At 35.9% G+C, this 24,163-nt stretch overlaps 1 protein-coding gene across 1 annotated transcript in view; it reads right to left on the bottom strand.

Annotated features, from left to right (window-relative positions):
- Positions 1-3,582: 3,582 nt before the first annotated feature.
- Positions 3,583-24,163, bottom strand: part of SGPP1 (sphingosine-1-phosphate phosphatase 1) — a 42,232-nt gene continuing 21,651 nt past the window's right edge. The window contains exons 2-3 of the mRNA XM_043920500.1: positions 13,028-13,117; positions 3,583-6,315 (exon numbers count right to left, since the gene is read on the bottom strand). Of these exons, the coding sequence (XP_043776435.1) occupies positions 5,764-6,315; positions 13,028-13,117 (642 nt within the window). The 3' untranslated portion in view covers positions 3,583-5,763. The remainder of the gene's footprint in view (positions 6,316-13,027; positions 13,118-24,163) is intronic.

Genomic DNA, 24,163 nt, shown 5'->3' with positions numbered 1-24,163 from the left:
TGAAAAAGTTGGCTTAAAGCTCAACATTCAGAAAATTAAGATCATGGCATATGGTCCCATCATTTCATGGCAAATAGATGGAGAAACAGAGGAAACCGTGGCTGACTTTTTTTGGGCTCCAGAATCACTGCAGGTGGTGACTGCAACCATGAAATTAAAAGACCCTTACTCCTTGGAAGATAAGTTACGACCAACCTAGAGTGCATTAAAAAGCAGAGACATTACTTTGCCAACAAATGTCCATCTAGTCAAGGCTATGGTTTTTCCAGTAGTCATGCATGGATGTGAGAGTTGGACTATAAAGAAAGCTGAGCGCCGAAGAATTGATGCTTTTAAACTGTGGTGTTGGAGAAGACTCTTGAGAGTCCCTTGGACTGCAAGGAGATCCAACCAGTCCATCCTAAAGGAGATCAGTCCTAAAGGTACATTGTAAGGACTGATGTTGAAGCTGAAACTCCAGTACTTTGGCCCCCTAACGCAAAGAACTGACTCATTTGAAAAGACCCTGATGCTGGGAAAGATTGAAGGCGGTAAGAGAAGGGGACGACAGAGGATGAGATGGTTGGATGACATCACCGACTCAATGGAGATGAGCTTGAGTAAACTCCAGGAGTTGGTAATGGAAGGGAGGCCTGGCGTGCTGCAGTCCATGGGGTTGCAAATAGTTGGACATGACTGAGCGACTGAACTGAACAGACTGCGACATGGAACACCTTAAAGCTCCCTAAACGGAATTCTCTAACCTTTCCATTCTACCTAGGAAACCATCTCATGGAAGAGTCACCAAAGTTTTCTTTTAATGAGTTTCAAGTGAATAATATGGAATGGTTTACACTCGCAGATCTGTGCTGTCTAGCAACATGTTTGAGGGCTAATTGTAAGGGAAAAATAAGACAATATATCTATTACATCCTTTTAAAATAAGTAAGAGAGACACATATACAGTTCTAATTGGAAGCCAAGAGCTCTCTCGAACAATGATGTTGAATCAGAAAACTTAGGTGCTCATGGGTGTATTGTGGATTACCTGACAGATCCAGAACCTATTGACTGTGTCTCTCTGATTCCTTTTGCCTTTTTATACTTTTATACTATTTATGGGGTTCTTGCGGCAAGGATACTGGAGTGGTTTGCTGTGCTGCAGTCCTTGGGGTTGCAAAGTGTCAGACGCGAGTTAGCAACTGAACAACTCTGATTCCACTAGCAAACCCCTTCGTACACTCACCCTTACAAGCCACGTCTTAAGCAGCTGAGGTTGTTCAGATGTGATAGTTTCTGACTTCAACCTCCAGAACAAAGTCCAGTCTCAAGCACAGCAGGTTAGGAAATAAATTGAAGAACACAACGTTCCTCCCAGAGCATGTCTAGAAATCCCAGCGCGTCCCCTGGGAGGCAGTCCTTAATGCAGAACACATGAAGGCCTGTAGACTCTGCAAGGGGAGTCTTTGTGCTTAAGTTGAAAAAATTTACATTTAAGCCCCAACTGTATCTCATCTACATTTTGATTATAAATATCACTTTAATTATAAAAATCACAGATTGTGAATTAGTTGGTTATGTGGAAGATTAAAGATGAAACTGTACAAAGTGACATTCTCAAGAACATATTTATATAGCTTATTACTGGAAACTAAAGTTATATCCCCGAATATACAGAATCATTTCTTCTCAGATTTTAACTTGAAAGAAAATACATCTTAAAACTTATCTGCATACAAATCACATTCTATTCTATACAATGGGGTATTGTAGTAATTACATGCAAAACATTTCAAGACTCTAAATCATTATCCTTTAAATATTTGCATGAAAAGTGACAAAATTCTTACTAGATGAATTGGAAGCATTTATTTACAACATAAACCTTTAAAACAGAACAAGAAGTAAAATGTAGATTGTTAGATATTTTTAAACTTTTTTAGATCACCAATCTCTCTGAGAAGTTGATGAAAACTAATGAAATTTTTTGCCTGGAAAATGCACATACCTATCTAGAGACTAGGTAGGTATTCATGCAACGTGAGGTAATATTACTGTAGTAACTATTTTTTAAAAAGATAATCCATTTTACATCTCACAAGAAAATATCATTATGTAACAAAAGAAATTTTAAAAATATTTATTAAATAAAACAAATAATAAAATAAATAAATAAATAAAACAAATATTGCAAACAGCATAATAGGTAAATGTATGAATTTTTAAAAGCTGAGATAATGAACTTTGACATTTGAGACTGAAAATAAACCCAATGATGCCGTAGACAATCATGATACAGTCTGTTAGCATAGGTCATAAAGCAATCTTAAAGTTATTTGGCTTTAAGAAACTGACAGGAAAATACTCCTAAAATTACCCATTAGATTCCTGTCACATCCGATTACAATAGTAGGAGCTGGGCCTTTTAGACATCCATGGGAAATACACTAAGACAAAACATGGTGAAAGGAAAAAAGAAGAACAAATTAGGAAATACCAGCTAGCGTTAAAAAGTTAGCATTTACTTCTGTAAACATTTTTATTTAAAAAATATTTCTTTTATTTTTCTTTGAATTTTCCCTCCTGTATGTCTCACAAGGAAGATGTGGAATGCTTTGTTTATAAAAGTTGAAGTGGTCTGGTATGCTTAAAAATGAAGAGCATTCTAAAATGTCCTTTGTAGTTATGTTGAAACTTTTTTTTATTGTGCTATTTATAGCTTCAGGGTTTTCCTGGTAGCTCAGCTGTTAAAGAATCTGCCTGCAGTGTAGGAGACCCCAGTTCGATCCCTGGGTTGGGAAGATTTCCTGGAGAAGGAGTAGGCTTATGTAACCACCATTAAAATTCAACTGCAAAAGTTATTTAAAATTCAAGTTTAAAAGTCTTCTTTTTAACTTATGTACAAGAGCAAAAACTGGAAGAACATGACCAAAATTTAACAAAATAATCAACACAGTAACATTCACTACACCCAATTACTCTTTCTCAAACCATTGCTGCTGCCCTTTCTCAAAATAATCTCCGCAGCAAACAACAAAAACTCCTTTCAGAAAAACTAATTCAACTATAAAGTTGAATTTTTAAAATTGACCCTTATTGATGTTCAGATTAAACAGCTGGTTTTAAATTTAAGAGTAAATATTCTTTGCTAACAAGAATAAAATTGCTTTAGTAATAAAAAGTCTTTGCCACATAAAATTCTGTGATTACAAAAATAAAAACATTTAAGTATTTATTTACTAAAACACTCAAAAACATTTTAGTATTTATTCATCTTTATCAAACATTTTATGAAAATTTGCTTTAAATTATATGCCACTGAATTAATATTTATATTCTTTGAAAGATACATTTAATAAACATTACTTATAAAGAAAGCTAATAAGTAAAATTAATATAAATCTACTATAGTAGTACCACTTTATATTAGGTTTTTAAAATTAGATTGTAAAAACCTATGGGCAGCCCTAGTTTTTACAATTCATATTATGACAGTTCATAATAACAAAATGAAGTGTTCATATGTTTATTCTGCTTGAAAAGGTACCTGTTCCTAGTATTATGAGCCTGAATTAATGGATTAGCAGTCAACCAAATACCTGCAATACTTAATCATGGATTTTATTGAAACATGTTTTAGGCATAAGTTTTAAAAATAAAGTTATGAAACTTTTCACTGAAAGTTCAATGTCAGAATGATCATATATAGAGCCCAAAGTCAGTATGAACCATAAAGAATTTCTTCAATGTCTTCTATTACTAAAAACAGTACTTATATTGAATGAAATGCTTCACAGGAAAAGACTGCTAGAATGAAAATACTAGATATATTTCATAAATTTCTACCAGGAAATACAGAAACAAATGCATAGAAGGCAAATAAAACACCCTCCAATCTTGAATTTGGCTTTTATTTTAAAATACATTTAGCATGGAACTACCATAGGACAGAAAATAATAAATCACAAAGAAATGGAATATTTTCAAATACTTTTAAGCTAGATATAAAAATTAATAAGATAGCAGAGACCCAAATTATAGGAAATAGTCCCTAAAATTCAATTCAGTAAACACATTTTGAAAGAAAAGTTCTTTGCACATTTTCCAACGTACCAGTATGCTCCTAAGTGCCTTGGTTTTCTGTTAACTAATAAGTAAAGGCTGTAAATTTAGTTACTTTACTTACAATTATCAGATGCACTATTGTCAAAAATTACCATGTCTTTAAATTCTCAGTTATAAAAATATGAGCTCAAATAGTTATGTTGCCCAAAATAGAAACATCTTAAGTTGATATCTCTGGATAATCAGACAGATATTGCACTAAGTCAGTAATTCCATACCCGATGCTCATTTACATGGTAAGTTAATTCTCTTCTTTATGAAAAACTTAATACAAATAAATTTAATGTTAACCTAATTACAATTACACTTCAAAATATAAAGGCACGGACAGAATAAAGAATAGTTTAATATTTATACTCAAATTTTCCACTGTGAAAATAATAAAAGGTTGAAAAAAATAAGATCTAAAATTCTGATACTTTTAAATTTTGTAATTTACCGTTAAGTAGCTACTAAATGGGTATTAAAAGTTAACACTGCTAAATCCAATCCCTTCCAAATAATTTAGAAAAATGGTTTGTTTATATATGAAACATGTGCATTGTCCCATCTATAAAGTTCAAGTACATTTCCATTCATTGGAATTATCTACCTGTAGTATAAACAATCAAGACAATGTACAAAAAATATATCTTGTTCCTGTAACTTACAATGCACAGAAAAATACCTATAAAAATGGAGATATTTATCCATTTAGGTTCCCAATAAATTAGTGAGAAAATTTAGCCCGTTCCACGTTTCTTTCTAAACAAAGGCTAAAGAATTGAAGGTTGTTTACTTCTAGCCCTGTTCGCTTGACAGATATTTTTTAAATATTTGTCTGATTATATGTAACTTAAGATAAAGTTAGTCTTATTTTTATATCACAGTATACATGGCATTTCTTAATTCAGCAACAGAAAGGCACAATTAGCAAGCAATAAAATTCAGTACCTGACTTATTAAACTAATGTCCAGAACAACTGCAAATAAAATACATTCAACACAGTGCACAGAACTGGAAAACAAAAAAAAAAAGGAATTCAAAAACTAATTTTTTGGAAAATTTGGTCCATTAAAAATGCCTCCTATGTTCAACATCATGGATAACATGAAAGATGATGGCAGTGTAAAAAGAGGCAGTAAATTAATATGTGGTAGCATATGAATTCTGGTCTAGTAATTACACAATTAGATTAGGAAATGGTTCCCATTGTAAATAAAAATTAAATATATGAGTTAATAACATACCTGTATTAAGTCCAAATACACAGGCACAACTGTTTGCATATTATTATTGATTTTATAATACACCCCCATGGTTCAAAAAAACTTAGGTATATTATTTATATATAATATATATTAGATACATAATTTTATATTATGTTCCTTAATATATATTATATAACTTGAATCCATAACAACACAGAACTCTCCAAATATTACATGAACATTCCAAATGGTATTTATCATTTTCTCAATGTTGTAATAGCTCAGCTCACCTAAAACAATAACTGGATGTGCAGTGATAAAATGCACCGACTCTTAAGAATTTACTTAAATAATTATTTAAGTTAAATTCCTGCAAAAGCCTAACTCTGATTTGGCTTTTAACTAGAATATGGTTTTAGATATCAGTAACTGATACCCTCCTTTCTTATCATAAACAGTATTTCTCCATCAAGAGATACCAATAAAGAAAAATATGTAAGGAACCAAAAATGTGATAGAGAAACCAACCATTCCATAGGTAATATACCGATAAGGAAGTTCAACTTCCATGTGCTGCCTTGCTTTTCGAATATCATCACAAGGTATATTGAAGATTTTACAGGCTAAAGGAATAGTGATCCTTTTCATTATATCTCTGACCACTAGTACAAATAGCATCCCTATGAATATCCGCAATATGGCTTTTCCAAACAGAGTCACTGAAATGGGGTGCCTAGCTAAAGGTAATATATCCAGAGGAGGATCTAATAGTAGACCCATTTTATAGGTAAAATGAGATCCACATGCAATCCCTGCACCACTTCCCAGAATCTCAGCTGTGTCTCCCCGCGATGTACTCCAGGTGTCAAGAGTGAAAGAAAAGATCCCCAAGGCTAAATGAAGCCCGATGATGATTAATGGAGCGTATCTGTGAGTTTGGTTGAAGTTGTCAATCAAGTCCACAAATGGATAGAAGATAACTAAGATTAAAATGGTATATAGGAATCCGGCAATAACATCCTGAGAAAAGAAAAAAGCACAGTTGTTTAGTATAATATTTTTGTTTGGCATTTAAAGAATAGTATATATTTCACATTTCAAATGTTAACATACATTTTAAAATGTCACATTATTAAGCTTTATATAATATATAGTAGATACTAAAACCATTACACTAAAAAGATTTATTGATAATAATAAAATGATTATGTTTTTATAGTTCTGCCCTTTTATAAGTTAATACAGATATGCTATACACAAATTTTATATTCAAATCCTGAACAATAAACTAGCTTAAAGTATGCAGTTAGGATTTCTGAGAAAAGCAGTATACAGTTGACCCTTGAACAACCTGGATTTGAACTGTGTGGATCCGCTGAGCTGATTCTTTCAGTAGTAAACAGCAGTACAGTGCTACATGATACAGAAGAAACTGTGGACATGGAGGAACCAAGTGAATGAAGGGCACACTACAATTATTGGTGGATTTTTCACTACACTGACCTCTAAGTTGTTCAAGGATCAACCAGGCTTATTTTAAGACTTCATCTTCATGTATTTAATATAGTAATTACACATCTAAACACGTAATTATTTCCATGACTAAAGAGGATAGAAAGCCTATTTTTTCTTAATTCACTAAACAAATACTTACTGAGTACCTATATGTGCCTGACACTATTTTAGGGGCTAAGGATATATTGCTTAAAAACTGAGAAGATACCTACTGCCATAGAGCTTACATTTTAGTGGGGATGACTGACAATAACCATGTAAATAAAAAGTAGATAAATATTACCATTTTGGGTTGTTATAAAGCAACTAAAATAAGACAATGGGATAGGCCCAATTAGGAGCAATTAGGGAAATCTGTCTGAGGAGGTGACACTTGAGCAGAGATCTGATTCCAAAAGAGAGTCAGCCCTATCTTTAGCCTTAAGGAAAAGTGTCCCAGGTTGAAGAAATAACCAAGTACCAAGGTACTGAGGCAGAATAGAACTTAGTAAGTTCAAAGAACTGAGAGAAATCCAGTGTGCCTCAAACAGTAAGAAAGAGAGATGTGACATGAGATCCAAGAGACAGACAGAGGTCCCCTTGTAAGTTAGGGAAGAACTTCACATTTTATTTCAAAAGCGACAGGAGGCCTGAAAGAAAGATTCCCAAGTAGGAGTGTAATAAAATCTGACTGATGTTTATAAAAGAACACTCCATCAACTGTGTAGAGAATAGATGATGGGGTAAAGTATGGAAGACAGGAGACCACTAGAGGCACAAGTTAGAGGCTGCTACAGTGACTCACCTAGATGTGTCCATATGAAGAGACACACATAAGATGGGTTTAGTCAAATATTTTAAAATTAGAGTTGACTAACTTCAACTTACTGATGATCTGAATGTAAGAGAGAAGCAAAGGGGATCAAAAATGTATGACAGAAGATGGTTTATTGGAGGAAATAAAGCTGTTATTAAAAGAATCTTCCTTTCCAAATCATTCCTGACATGAACAAAACTATTCTGAAATTTTCACCTTAAAACAAACAAAACCAAACCCTGGGATTAACCATCACTGAAAAATTTATCCAAAAAATCGCACACATTCACTGTCTCCACTTCCTCACTTCCTTATTTTTTCCTAAACTCATCACTGTATTGAAACCATTCTTTTCACAGATACTAGTGACCTTTATGCTGCCAAAAACAATGGTTACTTCTCAATAGCATTCAATACAGTTAAGCAACAGAGTAGTGGCTTAATGTTTTTCTGTCCTAAGATTTTTTATTATTGTTATAATGTAACATTTGGTACATAGAAATCAAATACGTAGAGTGTACCTGAAATTATAAGAAGTACTTGGAATCTGTTGGTATGCTGGTTGCTAGTTCTATCACTCTGCATGACGCTGAGTACTGACTGGACACCTGCTCTGAGTAGGACTGACACACACATTACCACGTGTGAGACGGACAGCAGCTCGTGGGAAGCTGCCGTGGCGCACAGCAAGCTCGGCTCAGCGCTCTGCGATGGCTTAGGGCGCCGGGACGGTGGGTGCGGTGGGAGGGAGGCTCAAGAGCGAGGGGACCTATGCGCACTCACAGCTGACTGACTTTGCTGTACCGCAGAAACTAACACACACTGTAAAACAATTACACCCCAGTTCAAAATATACATAAAAACTGTTTTATCACATATCTCCAAACAAAACATTACCAAGTGTTGCTTCTTTCTGAGCTTTATAAAAATGTTAGGCAATATGTAGTCTCCTCTGATTTGCTTTTCACACTTAACATTAAACTCTTAAGATTCATTCATCCAAAAAAAAAAAAAAAAAAAAAAGATTCATTCATCATATGTAGTTTATAGGTCATTCACTTTCCCAAGTATGTAATATTTTGTGTGATTATATAACATATTTATCTATTTTTCCCACTGATAGCCACTTAGGTTGTTTTCAGGTTTTGGATTAGTTCACTGGTTAGGGCTGAGCTTGAATGCTTTCTTAATTGGTATATATTCTTAAACCAACCAGGAATTTAAACAATGTTACTATGTTCTTTCTTTTGATGTTCCCTGTATGGGTCTAAAAAAGTTTCTCCAGGACAGGTGCCTAGGAATGGAAAGGCGGAATCAAAGTATATGTGCACGTTCAATTTTATAAGCCAATAAAATAATCTCCAAAATGTTTACAGAAATTCAGATTCCATCAGTAGGTATTTCTTGATGTTTAATTTGCATTTCTGTGATTATTAATTAAGCATTATTTCATAAGTCCATGGGCTATTCCTTTTATATGCAAGATATATTTGTGTCTTTAGGGCAACTGTTACTTTGGATTTTCTTTTTCTTATTGATTAACATGATTTCTTTAGATATATATAATAGCAGTTATATTTTTGGAAGTATATTTCAGTGTGACATAAAACATCCAATCTTGCTGTCCTCTACTTTTTTTGTATAGTTCTATGAATATTAAATTTAATTACTGTAAGACTCTATACAAATCTGCCTCCTTTTCTAATTGTCATTAATTATTTACGCTATTACCTGGATAAAAAGGGTGTATTTAATTTCCATGCTACAGAACCAAAAAGAAGAATGACTGAATTCAGAACATAAACATGGTGGCTGTCATTGTGATACCAATTTAATGTACAACATTAAAATGTGTAACTAAGTGATTTTAAGCGTTACAGCACAAAATATGTGATAAAGAAAAGTTGATGTTAAAGGTAACAAAGAACTCAAAGTAGCAAATTTTCCAAAAAGAAAGCAAATAACTTTAGATACTCAAATTAATTATAGATAACAAATCTGCTGTAAAAGTTAATAATTACATATATGAATGGAATATTCACAGTTATCAAATTTATGGTAGAGGATATCAAATACCATAAATTCAATAAAGATTTATTACATATCAAATCTGGAATTGCCTTTTCTTTTCTTTTCTCCCAATCAGTATATAGAACTAGAGAGGCTAGTGATTGGCTGAGACTAGAATTCAAGACTTCTGTCCGCTCCTGGTGTTTTTTTTTTAATTATAACATATTTCAGGTGTCCTGATTCTAATTCAACATGTCAGTGATGCCAACAGGGTTTCTAACAACAAAATATATTACTGGAATGCATCATTCTTCATTATAAACAACTAGTAAGTTGTTTTTATCTTTAAAATTTTTTATTTTAAAGAAATTTTTATCTTTAAAATTCAAATTTAGTACATGTTCAGTACAGAAAAACTAGAAAATGTGGATAAAAAATAACAAGCAATTATTACTCAGAAATAACTACTATTAAAACTCTTAGTGTTTACTGTTCTGGATCTTTCTCTGTAACATGTTTTCAGGACTTGTGCTGTTGTTTGATTAGTTTGATTCTTATATCTTGTTATAAAAATGGGTTATGAAGGTACACACTACTTGAGGATCTCATAATACTTTTCTAAAAAACTTTCCACATATAGGCAAATAAACTTTTAGTACAATTTTAGGTAAATGTAATTATAAAATATTCATAATTTTACTAATGTAGAAATAAACTAGTAATCTGACAAGCACTTAGTTCGGTAATTTTTAAATGGCTTGTGTTTTAAGACATTTTCAGAGCTAGGTTTGATAGAAAATAAAGGAAAAATGGAGGAAGTACTCCTCTATTTTTCTGGAGATTAAGGAAATCTATTTAGGAAAGTGTGTGCACGCTCAGTTGCTCAGTCATGTCCAACTCTTTCGACCCCATGGACTACAGCCTGCCAGGCTTCTCTGTCCATGGAACTTTCCAGGCAAGAATCCTGGAGTAGGTTGCCATTTCCTTCTCCAGGGGATCTTCCCAACCCCGGGACTAAACCCGTATCTTCTGCACTGGCAGGAGGATTCTTTACTACTGCACCATCTGGGAAGCCATTTAGTAAAGTAGGCATTAAAAATAAATTAAGTGTTGCTCTTTGTGTTGTAATAATAAAAACAAAGCATATGGGAAATACTGAATGAAGTGTTCCTTATAAATTATTTAAACTGCATTACTAGAACTTTCTTCTTAATGTTAATAAAGGTTGTAACACAGGAACATAATTTACAATGCTTGCAAGTCATCTGTGATTTTACTTTTGTAAAAGAAAAACAACTTGTAATAATACACATAATAAAATTGAGTAGCCAGTCAGAATAAAACTGATAAACATATTCTATGGGACAGGATGCTTTTGAATAATTAAATAACTATGGCTGGGCAATTCCCTGGTGATCCAGTGATAAGGACTCCATGCTTTCACTGCCCAGGCCCAGGTTCAATCCCTGGTCTGGGAACTAAGATCCTGCAACTCATGCAGTATGGCCAAAAGAACAAGAAAAAAAAAAAGACTAGGTTATCAGACTTATAATTAATAATACATCAATATTGTTTTTACTTCAGTTGACTGAAGAACAGATGCTATCCAGTATCAAAAACATGAACTGAACTCAGTTTGAATAATCAATCCACTATATATTTCCTTTGAACAACAGCATGTTTGAGATTATATATTCAGTATAAGAAGATTCTAATTCCTTTTTTATGATGATAATGAATCTAGGGATAATATTATCATTCTTAGTTCATAATCTTTTGGTAGTTTTTCAGGTGACATATTGTTAATTGGGAGTGGAAGGGAATAACTGTAATGAGGCACAGAGATGGAAAACATTTTCTTGTGACTAATATTAGATTTGCTATAAAAAGGTGATAATTGGTCTATTATAAAATTAGTACAGACTAGTCAGAAAGATAAAATTATATGTCAATTCATAATTTGCATTAGTATAAATAATTATTAAAAAAAACACAAATAGTTTGCTTCCTAACTTAGCATTTGGGACTTTCATAAATTTACTAGTGAAGGGGCAGCTGCTGGAGGTAAGTAATCTGAGGAAGAAACAGAAATCCAATATTTTTCAGCTATGAAATGAGATATTTTTATGAGTAGAAAATTCTAAAAGTGTTCATTTGTTAAGGACAAGAAAAATTTGATATAACCCTTTATAAATTTTTGGATTCTGTGAATTCATCCCTATCTCTCCATCTTCCTTCTTATTCTTTATCATTCCAATTTTAGTGTATGTGCTGCCGAAGCAAGCACATGATTCTTTATCTATAATATAATACATAATACCTTCACAAAGTGTTCTAAGAGACACCACACTGTACATGACGGTAGAGTTATTTTTCTCATATTGCTTGTTGTCTAGTGGGGATGACAGAAAAATAAAAAAGCAACTGAAATTCAGCATAAGTGCTATGCCAGAATTATGCTCAAGATGTTCTGGGAGAAAGGCCACCTATCCAGTCTTTAGAAAGGAAAGATGGAGAACGTAACAAGGCTTTAGGAGATAATATTTTCTGGTGAGTCATGAACAATGGATTTGATAGTTAGGCAAACAAAGAAAGGGAAAACAGCATTCCATGTGGAGGTTAAGGCATTCCTAACAATGTGAAGATAAAAAGCACCCTTCACATTTGAGCAAACATAGGGCATTCAATATGGCATCATACTTGTGTTTTGAACAGTAAACTACAAACAACAACAGTAAACACTGAACGGAGCAGTGTCACACTTGAAGTGGAGCTACTGATTAAGAAGCTGCTGCAGTCCCTAGTTAGAGATGGTGCGGGCCAGAAGTAGGGAATGTCAGTCAGATGAACAGGAAGGGAAGTGAGCAGGTATAGCTGAAAGATAAGAGTTCCTGTGCCGCTGCTTTTGAAACTGAATTGCATTCTCAAAATAAAATATCTGATGTAAGCCCTAAAATACTGTTGGGAAAGAAGAAAACTAGAGTTTAATATTCAAAAACAAGTGGCACCAGGGCAGTTTTTGTTCATCTAATTTCTATTCACTGGGTTTTCACTTACAAGTAGAGCTCCTTGGTGTCTGTATTTACATTGTCAGTTTTGACTCAGCAGTAGGAAAAGCATAGAAGAAAATGAGAAAGAAGATAAAAGTGAACCTGGAAGGAGAGAGAACTGTTATCCTGAATAATACTTGGTTCTTGTGATTGCTGGGAACTTTTTCTGTGAAATATATATATTATAACTACTTTAAAACTTTGCAAAACATCCTGTTGCTATTTTTGCAAGAAAAAAAGATTTACAATAACTATGTTTTCTCACTTAAGCTTCCAGTAAGTTTAAAAATGATTAAAAATTATAAAATTGCGTGTTGATTTTAGAAAAAACAAAGCAATATGAACACAACATTTTCCTTACCAGAATGGAGTGCATTCCCATGTAAATTCTACTTATGCAAACTAGAGAACACCAGCAGGGAATAAGAATCAGTCCATATGTGAGAGGATACTGAAGGGAAAAAAAAAAGTAAAATTAGTTAGGTAAATCAGGCTAAATATAAACAAGCAGATAAAAACTCAAGGAGAACAAGAAGTATGTGTGTTTACTTTCTGTTATATTTCCAGCACCTAAGCCTACGCATGGCACATAGTGGACATTCAAGAAATACTTTCGCATGAATGAACAAATAAATCAAATCTAATGTTTCTACAGTCTTCATTGTGGGAACTGTCTCATTTTTGCTTCTACAGTAAAGACTCAATCACTGGCCTGCTACAGAAGAAAAACAAATAAAAGACATACTTTTACTATCACTACACAATGAAAGTGCCTCTGGAAAAGCACCTGACTCTGGTCCAGCTTAGTGTCATCGCTTCCCTGGGGAGGAGGCATTATCTCCCTCTCACTTCCATCAGTGCCTACCGTTTGCCATTTCCCCATCTTCCTTTCAATGTTAAACACCATGTAATTTTTTGTCCATTAATAATTTCAAATAGCAACTATATTACAAAAAACTTTGGTGGGATATTGGAAGCAGAAAGGCATAAAAAGGGGGAAAACTTAAAATGCAGATGACTTTTAGTATCAGTTGGGCTTCCCTGACAGCTCAGTTGGTAAAAAATCTGCCTGCAATGCAGGAGACCCTGGTTCAGTTCCTAGGTCAGGAAGATCCGCTGGAGAAGGGATAGGTTACCCACTCCAGTATTCTTGGGCTTCCCTTGTGGCTCAGTTGATAAAGAATCTGGCTGCAATGTGGGAGATCTGGGTTCGATCCCTGGGTTGGGAAGATCCCCCGGAGAAGTGGAAAGGGGGATCCTTCTCACTCCAGTATTCTGGCCTGGAGAATTCTAGGGACTGTATAGTCCATGGGGTCGCAAAGAGGCGGACACGACAGAGGCTTTCACTTTCACTTCAGTGTCAATGGCACACCTCTAGTACTAACCAGAGGTGACTTTGAAGCTCCTAACACTAGAGGGAAGAAGGAAATGACTGATGTTTGTGCATGTCTTAAGTTTGTAAACGAAGAAGAGGGGGCACATTTGAGACAGTTTGTGCCTGATTACTTCAAATTTCCCAATGAAATTGAAGCCAAGATGGTTCCATTCATTAAGTATTCAAACTGGTTCAATAAGAAGTAAGGTTAAAAGAAAGGAGTTAAGTAATGCTGCAAGAGTGGTCAAGATTTAGTACATAGTTGTTTTGATTTGATTTCTCTAGGGGCTTCCCAGGTGGTGCTAGTGATAAAGAACTCGCCTGCTCGTTCAGGAGACATAAGAGATGCAGGTTCAATCCCTGGATCGGGAAGATCCCCTGGAAGAGGGCATGGCAACCCACTTCCAGTATTCTTCCCTGGAGAATCCCATGGGTAGAGGAGCATGGCAGGCTACAGTCCATAAGGTCACAAAGAGTCAGATACAACTGAAGCAACTTAGCTCACTCACACTGCATTTACTATGGCCCAAATATTTTTTCTTGAATGTCTAAATACCTTGATTTTGAAAGCATCACACTCTTATTCCCCTTTCACCATCTATTTTTCTCTCTGTTTTCCACACAAGAAAATATTCCTCATTGTTCCTTAAACATTAGTATAACTAAGGGTTCTGGCCTTAGTAGTTAACCGGCAGTTTCACCTTGTCTTCTATTACTCAGCATGCTGAAGACCTATGCATGTCCTTGGATTAAGAACCATTTAGCCAGCCTCTGCACATATCTCCAACTTGAGATCATTATGGCGTTAAACCCATCATACCTCAAACCCTACTCATCATCCTACCAACAAGACTTGTTCCTCCTCTCATTTTCCCTATTTCATTTGGAAGCATCATAATCTACATGAGAAGTATGTATTATCCTTGATTTCTTCCTTATCCCTCATATTCAACCAATAATGAGGTCTTACTGATTTTACTTTCTGAATATTTCTTAATTCTGTCATCTCTTCACCCTTACTGATATGGTCTTTTTCAGATCCTTATAGATCCTTTTCTAGGTTCCAGGTATTCCTTCAGATGTTTTCTGATATGCATGAGGAACCTGGTTAATGATGCAGTCAGACAAGTAATCCTGTAAGGAGGGTAAGTGCCATGATAGGGGGAGTCTAAGGGATGGATCTTTAAAGTTTCCCAAACTAAGTATGATTCACATTGTCTCAAAAGATGAGTAGGATTTAATCTTTACAGAAAAAAGAGAAGCACAGGGTAAAAATGACAGAGGACATTACAAACAGTAGGAGTGAGTGAAGAAAGGTTTATGTCTAAGAAGTTTTAAGTAGTGAGGTTTTCTAGGAGAATAAGTTTAAATTCTTACTGAGGAAAGGCAACTTAATAATAAACATAAAATATGCAAATTATATGATATGTAAATATATAAATGATACTTTATATAGAATATAAAAATTATATAATAAAGAATAATAAGTACTGTGGGGAAATAAAAAGGAAAAAGGTGCTAAAACAGTCCTCTGGAGAAGGAAATGGCAACTCACTCCAGTATTCCTGCCTGGAAAATTCCACGGACAGAGGAGTCTGGTGGGCACTAGTCCACAGGGTCACAGAGGCAGACACAACTGAGCAACTGAGTGTGCACACGCACATGCACGCACGCACACAGAGCTGAAACAGTAATGTTCATCAAATATTCCTTGTGCTCTTCTTGCAATGAGACTGGGGCCATGTGCCTGGTTTTGACCAATGAACTGGGAACAAAGGTGACGTGTGCCACTTTTAATCATCCTATGAATGCTCTTTCCTACAGATGTGATACTGGAGGCTGTACGCTGAGCGTATCACCAGATAGGCAAACTTCCCTCACCCCGGGTCTCTGAGGTTCCAAGTGGATCAGAGTTGCATGCTGACCCATAACGGATATGAAGCACAGATGAGAAAGACGCTTTTGTTGTTCATCTGTTTTCAGGGTTAAATCATTAGTACAGCATAACCACACTTATCATAATTAAAACAGTAATAGCATAAGGAGTATGGGAGTGTATTGGGGGCAGGTTAAAGTTTTAGAAGATAGCCATTGTAGGCTTTACATGGACAAACTAAGATTTGAGGCAAGACTGGATGGAAGTGAATTGATCAACCAGGTATCTGAGGAAAGAATATACATGAGGGAGTGGAAGCAGGAAGAACAAAGTCTCTAATGAGGAAACATGACCAGCAAGGAGGCTTGTGTGGCCGGAACAGATAGGAGGAGAGGTGAGAGAGGTCCTGGCAACCAGAGCAAGCAGAGCCCGAGAGGCCTCTGTAAGAAATGTGACCTTGGGGAGCCACGCTGCAGGGTCCTGAGCAGAGCAGTGTCCTGAGACTGGACAGGAAGGGGGCAAGGGTGGAAAAAGGAAGACCAGTTAGGGGGCTGTTGCTATATTCTAGGTGAGAGACCATGACAGTGGCTTCAGTCTCTGTAGCAGCTACTCAGGTCTTAATTTTTTTTTTCTTCACTAGCAAGTGAGGGTCAAAGAAGTAAAAATTATCACCACAACAACCATACAAGTCTCCTGTGATTCTTTCTTCTTGCTCTTTTTTTACTTAGACCCCATAAGGAAGTAAAAAATGTACAAAGTTATTGATGGGAATTCTCTGTACATGACAGATAAAAGAAAAATTCATTTATTGATTCTTACTGAATTTAACTTAATTCAGTTTCATTGTTCCTGCTCAGTAATGTTCCTTATCCCCTACCTTCAGTCCTAGCTTTTGAGAATCAATAAATGAATTTTTCTTTTATCTGTTATGTACAGAGAATTCCCATCAATAACTTTTTGTACATTGGAGAAGGCAATGGCATCTCACTCCAGTACTCTTGCCTGGAAAATACCATGGATGGAGGAGCCTGGTAGGCTGCAGTCCGTGAGGCCACTAAGAGTCGGACATGACTGAACGACTTCCCTTTCACTTTTCACTTTCATGCATTGAAGAAGGAAATGGCAACCCACTCCAGTGTTCTTGCCTGGAGAATCCCAGGGACGGAGAAGCCTCATGGACTTCTGTCTATGGGGTCGCACAGAGTCGGACATGACTGAAGCGACTTAGCAGCAGCAGCAGCAATCCACATTTGAAGGAAATCAGTCCTGAGTATTCACTGGAAGGACTGATACTGAAGCTGAGACTCCAGTACTTTGGCCACCTGAAGCGAAGAACTGACTCATTTGAAAAGACCCTGATGCTGGGAATGATTGAAGGCGAGAGGAGAAGGGGACGACAAAGGATGAGATGGTTGGATGGTATCACTGACTCAATGGACATGAATTTGAGTAAGCTGTGGGAGTTGGTGATGGACAAGGGACGCCTGGCGTACTGCAGCCCATGGGGTCGCAAAGAGTTGGACACAACTGAGCGACTGAACTGAACTGAACTGAATACACATTTATTCAGGTTTACCATCTCTAAGGTAATTTAAATGGGAGAGTGAGGAAAGCAATCAAACTCGATGCAGAGGCATTTCTCCCATTCCAGTGTACCTTTAGGTACCTTTAGGGTAAGACAAAAACTTGGGAAAAGAACAAGTCATTTTTATTTTCATTGATTGGCTGATGTTTTTTTAAGCCATTTGTCTCCATCTTCAGAATATTTCCCTAGATTTCTTTTGTGGAAAGAAACATATTTGGGGGAAGACCTGATCCAGTTTTGATTACATGACTTTCACATTTACTCCCCGGAGAATAACAGAATTCAGTATAATTAGAGTATCAAAGCAAAGAAGTATCTTATCAAGTAATCTTTTAACCAGATAAAAAAAACCACAGGTCTTAATGACAATAAAAAATAAACTAGATAAAAGTAATACTCCTAAAGTGGGATTGTGTTGGGGGAGGAAGATGATGCATAATAACCAATTCATCTGGCAGATTTATTTAATATTTAAGAATATTCAAATTATAACTACCTTTTAATTTTATATTGAACTGTCTCTAAAATTAGGACTACTAATATTTTAGGACTACTGTCCTCAATTAGATATAACTGGAAAGAAAACAGATTCATGTGGAATTATACTTTCCTAAAAAATGACAGAATTTATTAGAAATATATAAAATATACATAGACCACTCTTTTTCAGGCATCTTTGTTAGTTCCCCCCTTAATTCACAACTCAGTATCAGTGAGCCCAATTCCCAATCTATGCTCACTCCCTTATTGATTTCATACAGTCCCAAGGATTTATATATAAGCTATACGTTCATGACTCAAATTTCCATCTCTAGTTGGGACATTTCTACTGAATCTCAGACTTCTGTATCCAACTGCTTATGTGATCAGTGTCTAAAAGGCATCTCAAATGTAACAGGACTAAATCTGAAATCCCCAATTCCATCTCCACCTCTGACCAGCTTAAATTCCTATGCTTATCTCCTTCCCACTAAAAGATTTCCCCACAGTTTCATTCCTCAGGCCAAATACCTTGTTGTTAATCTTGGCTTCCCCATTTGTATCCATCATACAACTCATTAAAAGTGGCAGTTATACCTTCAAAAAATATCTAGTTATTAATTATAATCCCCATTGTAACCACAAAGTATCAAAAAATATACATATAAGAGAATAAGAAGGGAATAAAAATAGTACACTGTAAAAAAACTCAAATGCAAAAGAAAACAGTAATGTAGGAAATTAGAAGCAAAAAGAGGCAAAAGACACACAAAAACAAATAGCAAAATACCAAAAGTCACTTCTTACAGGTAATTCCTTTAGATAGAAATGGTATAAACTCTCCAATGAAAGGCAGAGATTGGTAGGATAGATAAGGAAACATTGCTCCAACTCTGTGTGGCCTAAGAGACTCACTTTGGATCTGAGACACAAATAGGTTCAAAGTGAAAAAATGGAAAAACATTTCACACAAACAGTATCCAAAAGGGAGAGCTAAGTGTCTCTACTAAAATCAGACAAGATAGACTTCAAGTCAAAATTGTTACCAGAGACAAAGGACAATATGCACTGATAAAAGGATCAACTCATTAAGAAGATATAACAATTATAAACATATTTGCACCAAAGCCCCAAAACAACAGAAGCAAACACTAACAGAATTGGAGAACTAGTTCTACAAGCCAGTCTCATCAGCATTGAAAACCCACTCTTCCACATAGCCTCTTTCCTAACACTTGGCAGATAATTTAAAGAACAGGCCACAGCCTCTTGATCTTGACTCAGGATTACTGAAAGTTTAACATTTTTAATGTTGTGTAGTGTTTTGAAATGTGCAGGCCAGTCAGCACTATAAGAGAAGAATTGAATATTTTCCTTGCTCTGTGTAACATGGTTTCATTGGCTTTCAGTCTCACATCAATGCTGTCCACTATGGTTTCTTTTTTTTTTTTTTTTTTAACTGGTTATCATCTCATGAATCCACAAATTCAGCCACTTTCCCATGTTTTCCATAACTTCATCAGACACTACAAATACTACTTTTGCATTTCCAGAGTGGCCTTACACACACATGGGTAAATTTCCTCTTCTCTTTTCTGGATGTCCTATATTATTGATACATTAACATTGAACTCATAGCCAAAAGAACTGTAACTGATGCCTTAATGAATCTTATCTCTCACATATATATTTTCTTTGTAAAGTAGATCACAGCCTTCTCGTGTTTAGGGACACTAAATAGCATTTTATACCAGAATACCAGATCACCTTACCTGCCCTCCTGAGAAATCTGTATGCAGGTCAAGAAGCAATGGTTGGAACTAGACATGGAACGACAGACTGGTTATAAATTGGGAAAGGAGTACATCAAGGCTGTATATTCTCACCCTGCTTATTTAACTTATATCCAGAGGACATCATGTGAAATGGCAGGCTGGATGAAGCACAAGCTAGAATGAAGACTGCCAGGAGAAATATCAATAACCTCAGATATGCAGATGACACCAGCCTTATAGCAGAAAGCAAAGAACTAAAGAGCCTCTTAATGAAAGTGAAAGAGAAGAGTGAAAAAGCTGGTTTAAAATTCAACATTCAAAAAATGAAGATTATGGGCATCTGGTCCCATCACTTCATGGCAAATAGATGGGGAAACAATGGAAACAGTGACAGACTTCATTTTCTTGGGCTCCAAAATCACTGTAGATGGTGACTGCAGCCATGAAATTTTAAAAGACACTTGCTCGTTGAAAGGAAAGCTATGACCAACCTAGACAGCATATTAAAAAGCAAAGGCATAACTTTGCCGACAAAGTTCCATCTAGTGAAAGCTATGGTTTTTCCAGTAGTCATGTATGGATATGAGAGTTGGACTATAAAGAAAGCTGAGCACTGAAGAATTGATGCTTTTGAACTGTGGTGTTGGAGAAGACTCTTGCGAGTCCCTTGGACTGCAAGGAGATCAAACCGGTCAATCTTAAAGGAAATCAGTCCTGAATATTCATTGGAAGAACTGGTGCTGAAGCTGAAACTTCATTACTTTGGCCACCTGATGGGAAGAACTGACTCACTGGAAAAGACCCTGATGCTGGGAAAGACTGAAGGCAGGAAGAGAAGAGGACGACAGAGGATGAGATAGTTGGATGGCATCACCAACTTGATGGACATGAGTTTGAGCAATCTTCGGGAGTTCGTGATGGGGCAGGGAAGCCTGGCCTGCTGCAGTCCATGGGGTCGCAAAGAGTCGGACATGACTGAGCAACTGAACTGAAACAGCACCGTAGTTTGGGGACCATTCCCTGGTGGCTCAACTGGTAAAGAATCTGCCTACAGTACGGGAGACCTGGGTTCAATCCCTGGGATGGGAAGATCCCCTGGAGAAGGAAACAGCTACCCACTCCAGTATTCTAGCCTGGAGAATTCCATGCACAGGCTACAGTCCATGGAATAGCAAAAGTGGGACAGGACTGAGTGACTTTCACTTGACTTTAAACAGTAAAACCATCATTAAAAGCACAAACACTTGAAAAACACTGCACTGAACAGAGCAAAAAGGACTGTCTGCAGTAAATAATAGCTGAAACAAGAAAGCAGGCTGTTGCCTTGTTCATCCTCGCCTGGGAACATGTATGCCAGGTGACTCAAATTTTTCACATTCTGCACATGTCTGAATGTACTGACTCTTGGGTAACAAATTTTACTGCATGGGCTAAGTTTACAAACAATCCATGAATAATGAAGATCAACTATATGAAGAAACTAAACTACTCTTAAGTAACCCTAGGCCAAATAAGAAATCACAGGGAAATTATAAAATAGGGACAAATAGAAACTAAACACAAGATAATACAAATCATGTAATACAATGAAAGCAGCACTCAGGGGGAAATGTACAGCAGTGGAGTCCTGCATGAAAACAAAAGAAACTAATCACAACTCTACAGTGAGGACTAGAAAAAGAAGAGCTAACTAAATGCAAAGTGAGCAATGGAGGGAAGTACTAAAATGATAAGGGTGGAAAAATATGAAATACAGGGCAGTAAAACAAGAGAATCAACAAAACTGAAAGTTGTTTCTTTAAAAAGAATAAGACTGGTAAAACTACAGCCTGGCAGGAAAAAAAAAAAAGATGCAAATAACTAAAACCAGAAATCAAAGTGGAAACATTACTACTGATCTTACAGCAATAGAAAGGATTATAAGAGAAAACTATGAACAATTAATATGCTAACAAATTAAGATAACCTAGATGAAATTCACAAATTCCTAGAGAAACACAAATTACCAAAACTGACTCAAGAAGAAATACAATCTAAACAAGTAAAGAAACTGAATCAGCAATCAAAAACCTCCAAAGAAAAACCTAAGTCCAAACAGTTTCACTGGTGAATTCCACCAAACATTTATTTAAGGATGATTCAATGTCAATATTTCTCAAGTTCTTAAAAAAAACAGAAGCATAAATACTTCCTCACATGCTATGAGGCCTGTATTACTCTGATACCAAAACCAGAAACGACAGCACAAGAAAACTACAGACCACTAGCCCTTGTGAATACTAAAGCAAAAAATCTTCTACAAAGTATTAGCAAACAAAACCTAACAGCACATTAAAAGTATTACACACCATGATCAAATGGTTACTTATCTCAGAAATACAAGGGCGGTTCAACAAAAAAACCAGTGTCATACACCACATTAATAGAAGACAGTAAAAACAAAGCAAAATAAACACATGATCATCTCAACGGATACAGAAAAAGCATTTGACAAAATTCAACACTCCCTCACAATAAAAGATCTCAAAAACTAGGAACAGGAGGGAATTTCCTTAACATGATATAGGACACTTACGAAATATCCACAGATGCTATTACATTCAGTGGCTGAAAGGTCCCGCCCAGCTTGCCTGCTAAGATTAGGAACAAGACAAGGATGTCTACCTCTCACCATTGCTATCTAACATTGTATTGTAGGTTCTAACCAGAGCAGTTAGGCAAGGAAAAGAAATTTTAAAATATCTAAATTAGGAAAAAGTAAAACTATCTCTACAATGTGGGAGACCAGGTTCAATTCCTGGATAGGGAAGATCCTCTGGAGAAGGAAATGGCAACCCACTCCAGTCCTCTTGCCTGGAAAATCCCATGGCTGGAGGAACGTGCTATGCTATAGTCCATGGGGTTGCAAACAGTCAGACACAACTGAGCGACTTCACTTCACTTCAAAACTATCTCTACTCACAAAGACAGGACCTTAAAAACAGAAAATCTCAAAGAATCTACAAAAACTACTGGAGTTGAGAAATGAATTCAGCAAAGTTGCCAGGTACAACAAGATCAATGCACAAAGAAGAGTTTTACTTCTACACATCAATGATAAGTAGTCTGGAAAGCAAAGTAAGAAAATAATTCAACTTATAATAGCACCCAAAAGAATAAAATACCTACAACACTTTACTAAAAGAAATGAACAACACTTATCTTTGACACAGTCTACATTTATGCATTAAGATATATTCTGTATACATTCTATATATACACATATACTACAAATACTTATATATGTACTTAAAATAATAGTATTTATTTTCACTATTGTCTAGTGTCTATATATGATAGGCAGTCAATAAATACTTGCTGAATGAAGTAAACATAAGCCTTTAGCCACTTACAGTATCTCATTCAAGATAACCTGGGGTGAAAGTGCTGCACTCAATATGCCAGCAAATTGGGAAAACTCAGCAGTGGCCACAGGCCTGGAAAAGGTCAGTTTTCATTCCAATCCCAAGGAAAGTCAATGTCAAAAAATGCTCAAACTACCGCACAATTGCACTCATCTCACACACTAGTAAAGTAATGCTCAAAATTCTCCAAGCCAGGCATCAGCAATACGTGAACCGTGAACTTCCAGATGTTCAAGTTGGTTTTAGAAAAGGTAGAGGAACCAGAGATCAAATTGCCAACATCCACTGGATCATTGAAAAAGCAAGAGAGTTCCAGAAAAACATCTATTTCTGCTTTCTTGACTCTGCCAAAGCCTTTGACTGTGTGGATCACAATAAACTGTGGAAAATTCTGAAAGAGATGGGAATACCAGACCACCTGACCTGCCTCTTGAGAAACCCGTATGCAGGTCAGGAAGCAACAGTTAGAACTGGACATGAAACAACAGACTGGTTTCAAATAGGAAAAGGAGTACGTCAAGGCTGTATGTTGTCACCCTGCTTATTTAACTTATATGCAGAGTACATCATGAGAAACACTGGGCTGGAAGAAGCACAAGCTGGAATCAAGATTGCCGGGAGAAATATCAACAACCTCAGATATGCAGATGACACCATCTTTATGGTAGAAAGTAAAGAGGAACTAAAATGCCTCTTGATGAAAGTAAAAGAGGAGAGTGAAAAAGTTGGCTTCAAGCTCAACATTCAGAAAACTAAGATCATGGCATCTGGTCCCATCACTTCAAGGCAAACAGATGGGGAAACAGTGGAAACAGTGGCTGACTTTATTTTGGGGGGCTCCAAAATCACTGCAGATGGTGACTGCAGCCATGAAATTAAAAGACGCTTACTCCTTGGAAGGAAAGTTATGACCAACCTAGATAGCATATTAAAAAGCAGAGACATTACTTTGCCAACAAAGGTCCGTCTAGTTAAGGCTATGGTTTTTCCAGTGGTCATGTA

The sequence above is a fragment of the Cervus elaphus genome, chromosome 12, assembly GCF_910594005.1.
Source record: "Cervus elaphus chromosome 12, mCerEla1.1, whole genome shotgun sequence".
NCBI classification, from domain to species: Eukaryota; Metazoa; Chordata; class Mammalia; order Artiodactyla; family Cervidae; genus Cervus; species Cervus elaphus.
This window is presented reverse-complemented; position numbering and strand designations above follow the sequence as displayed.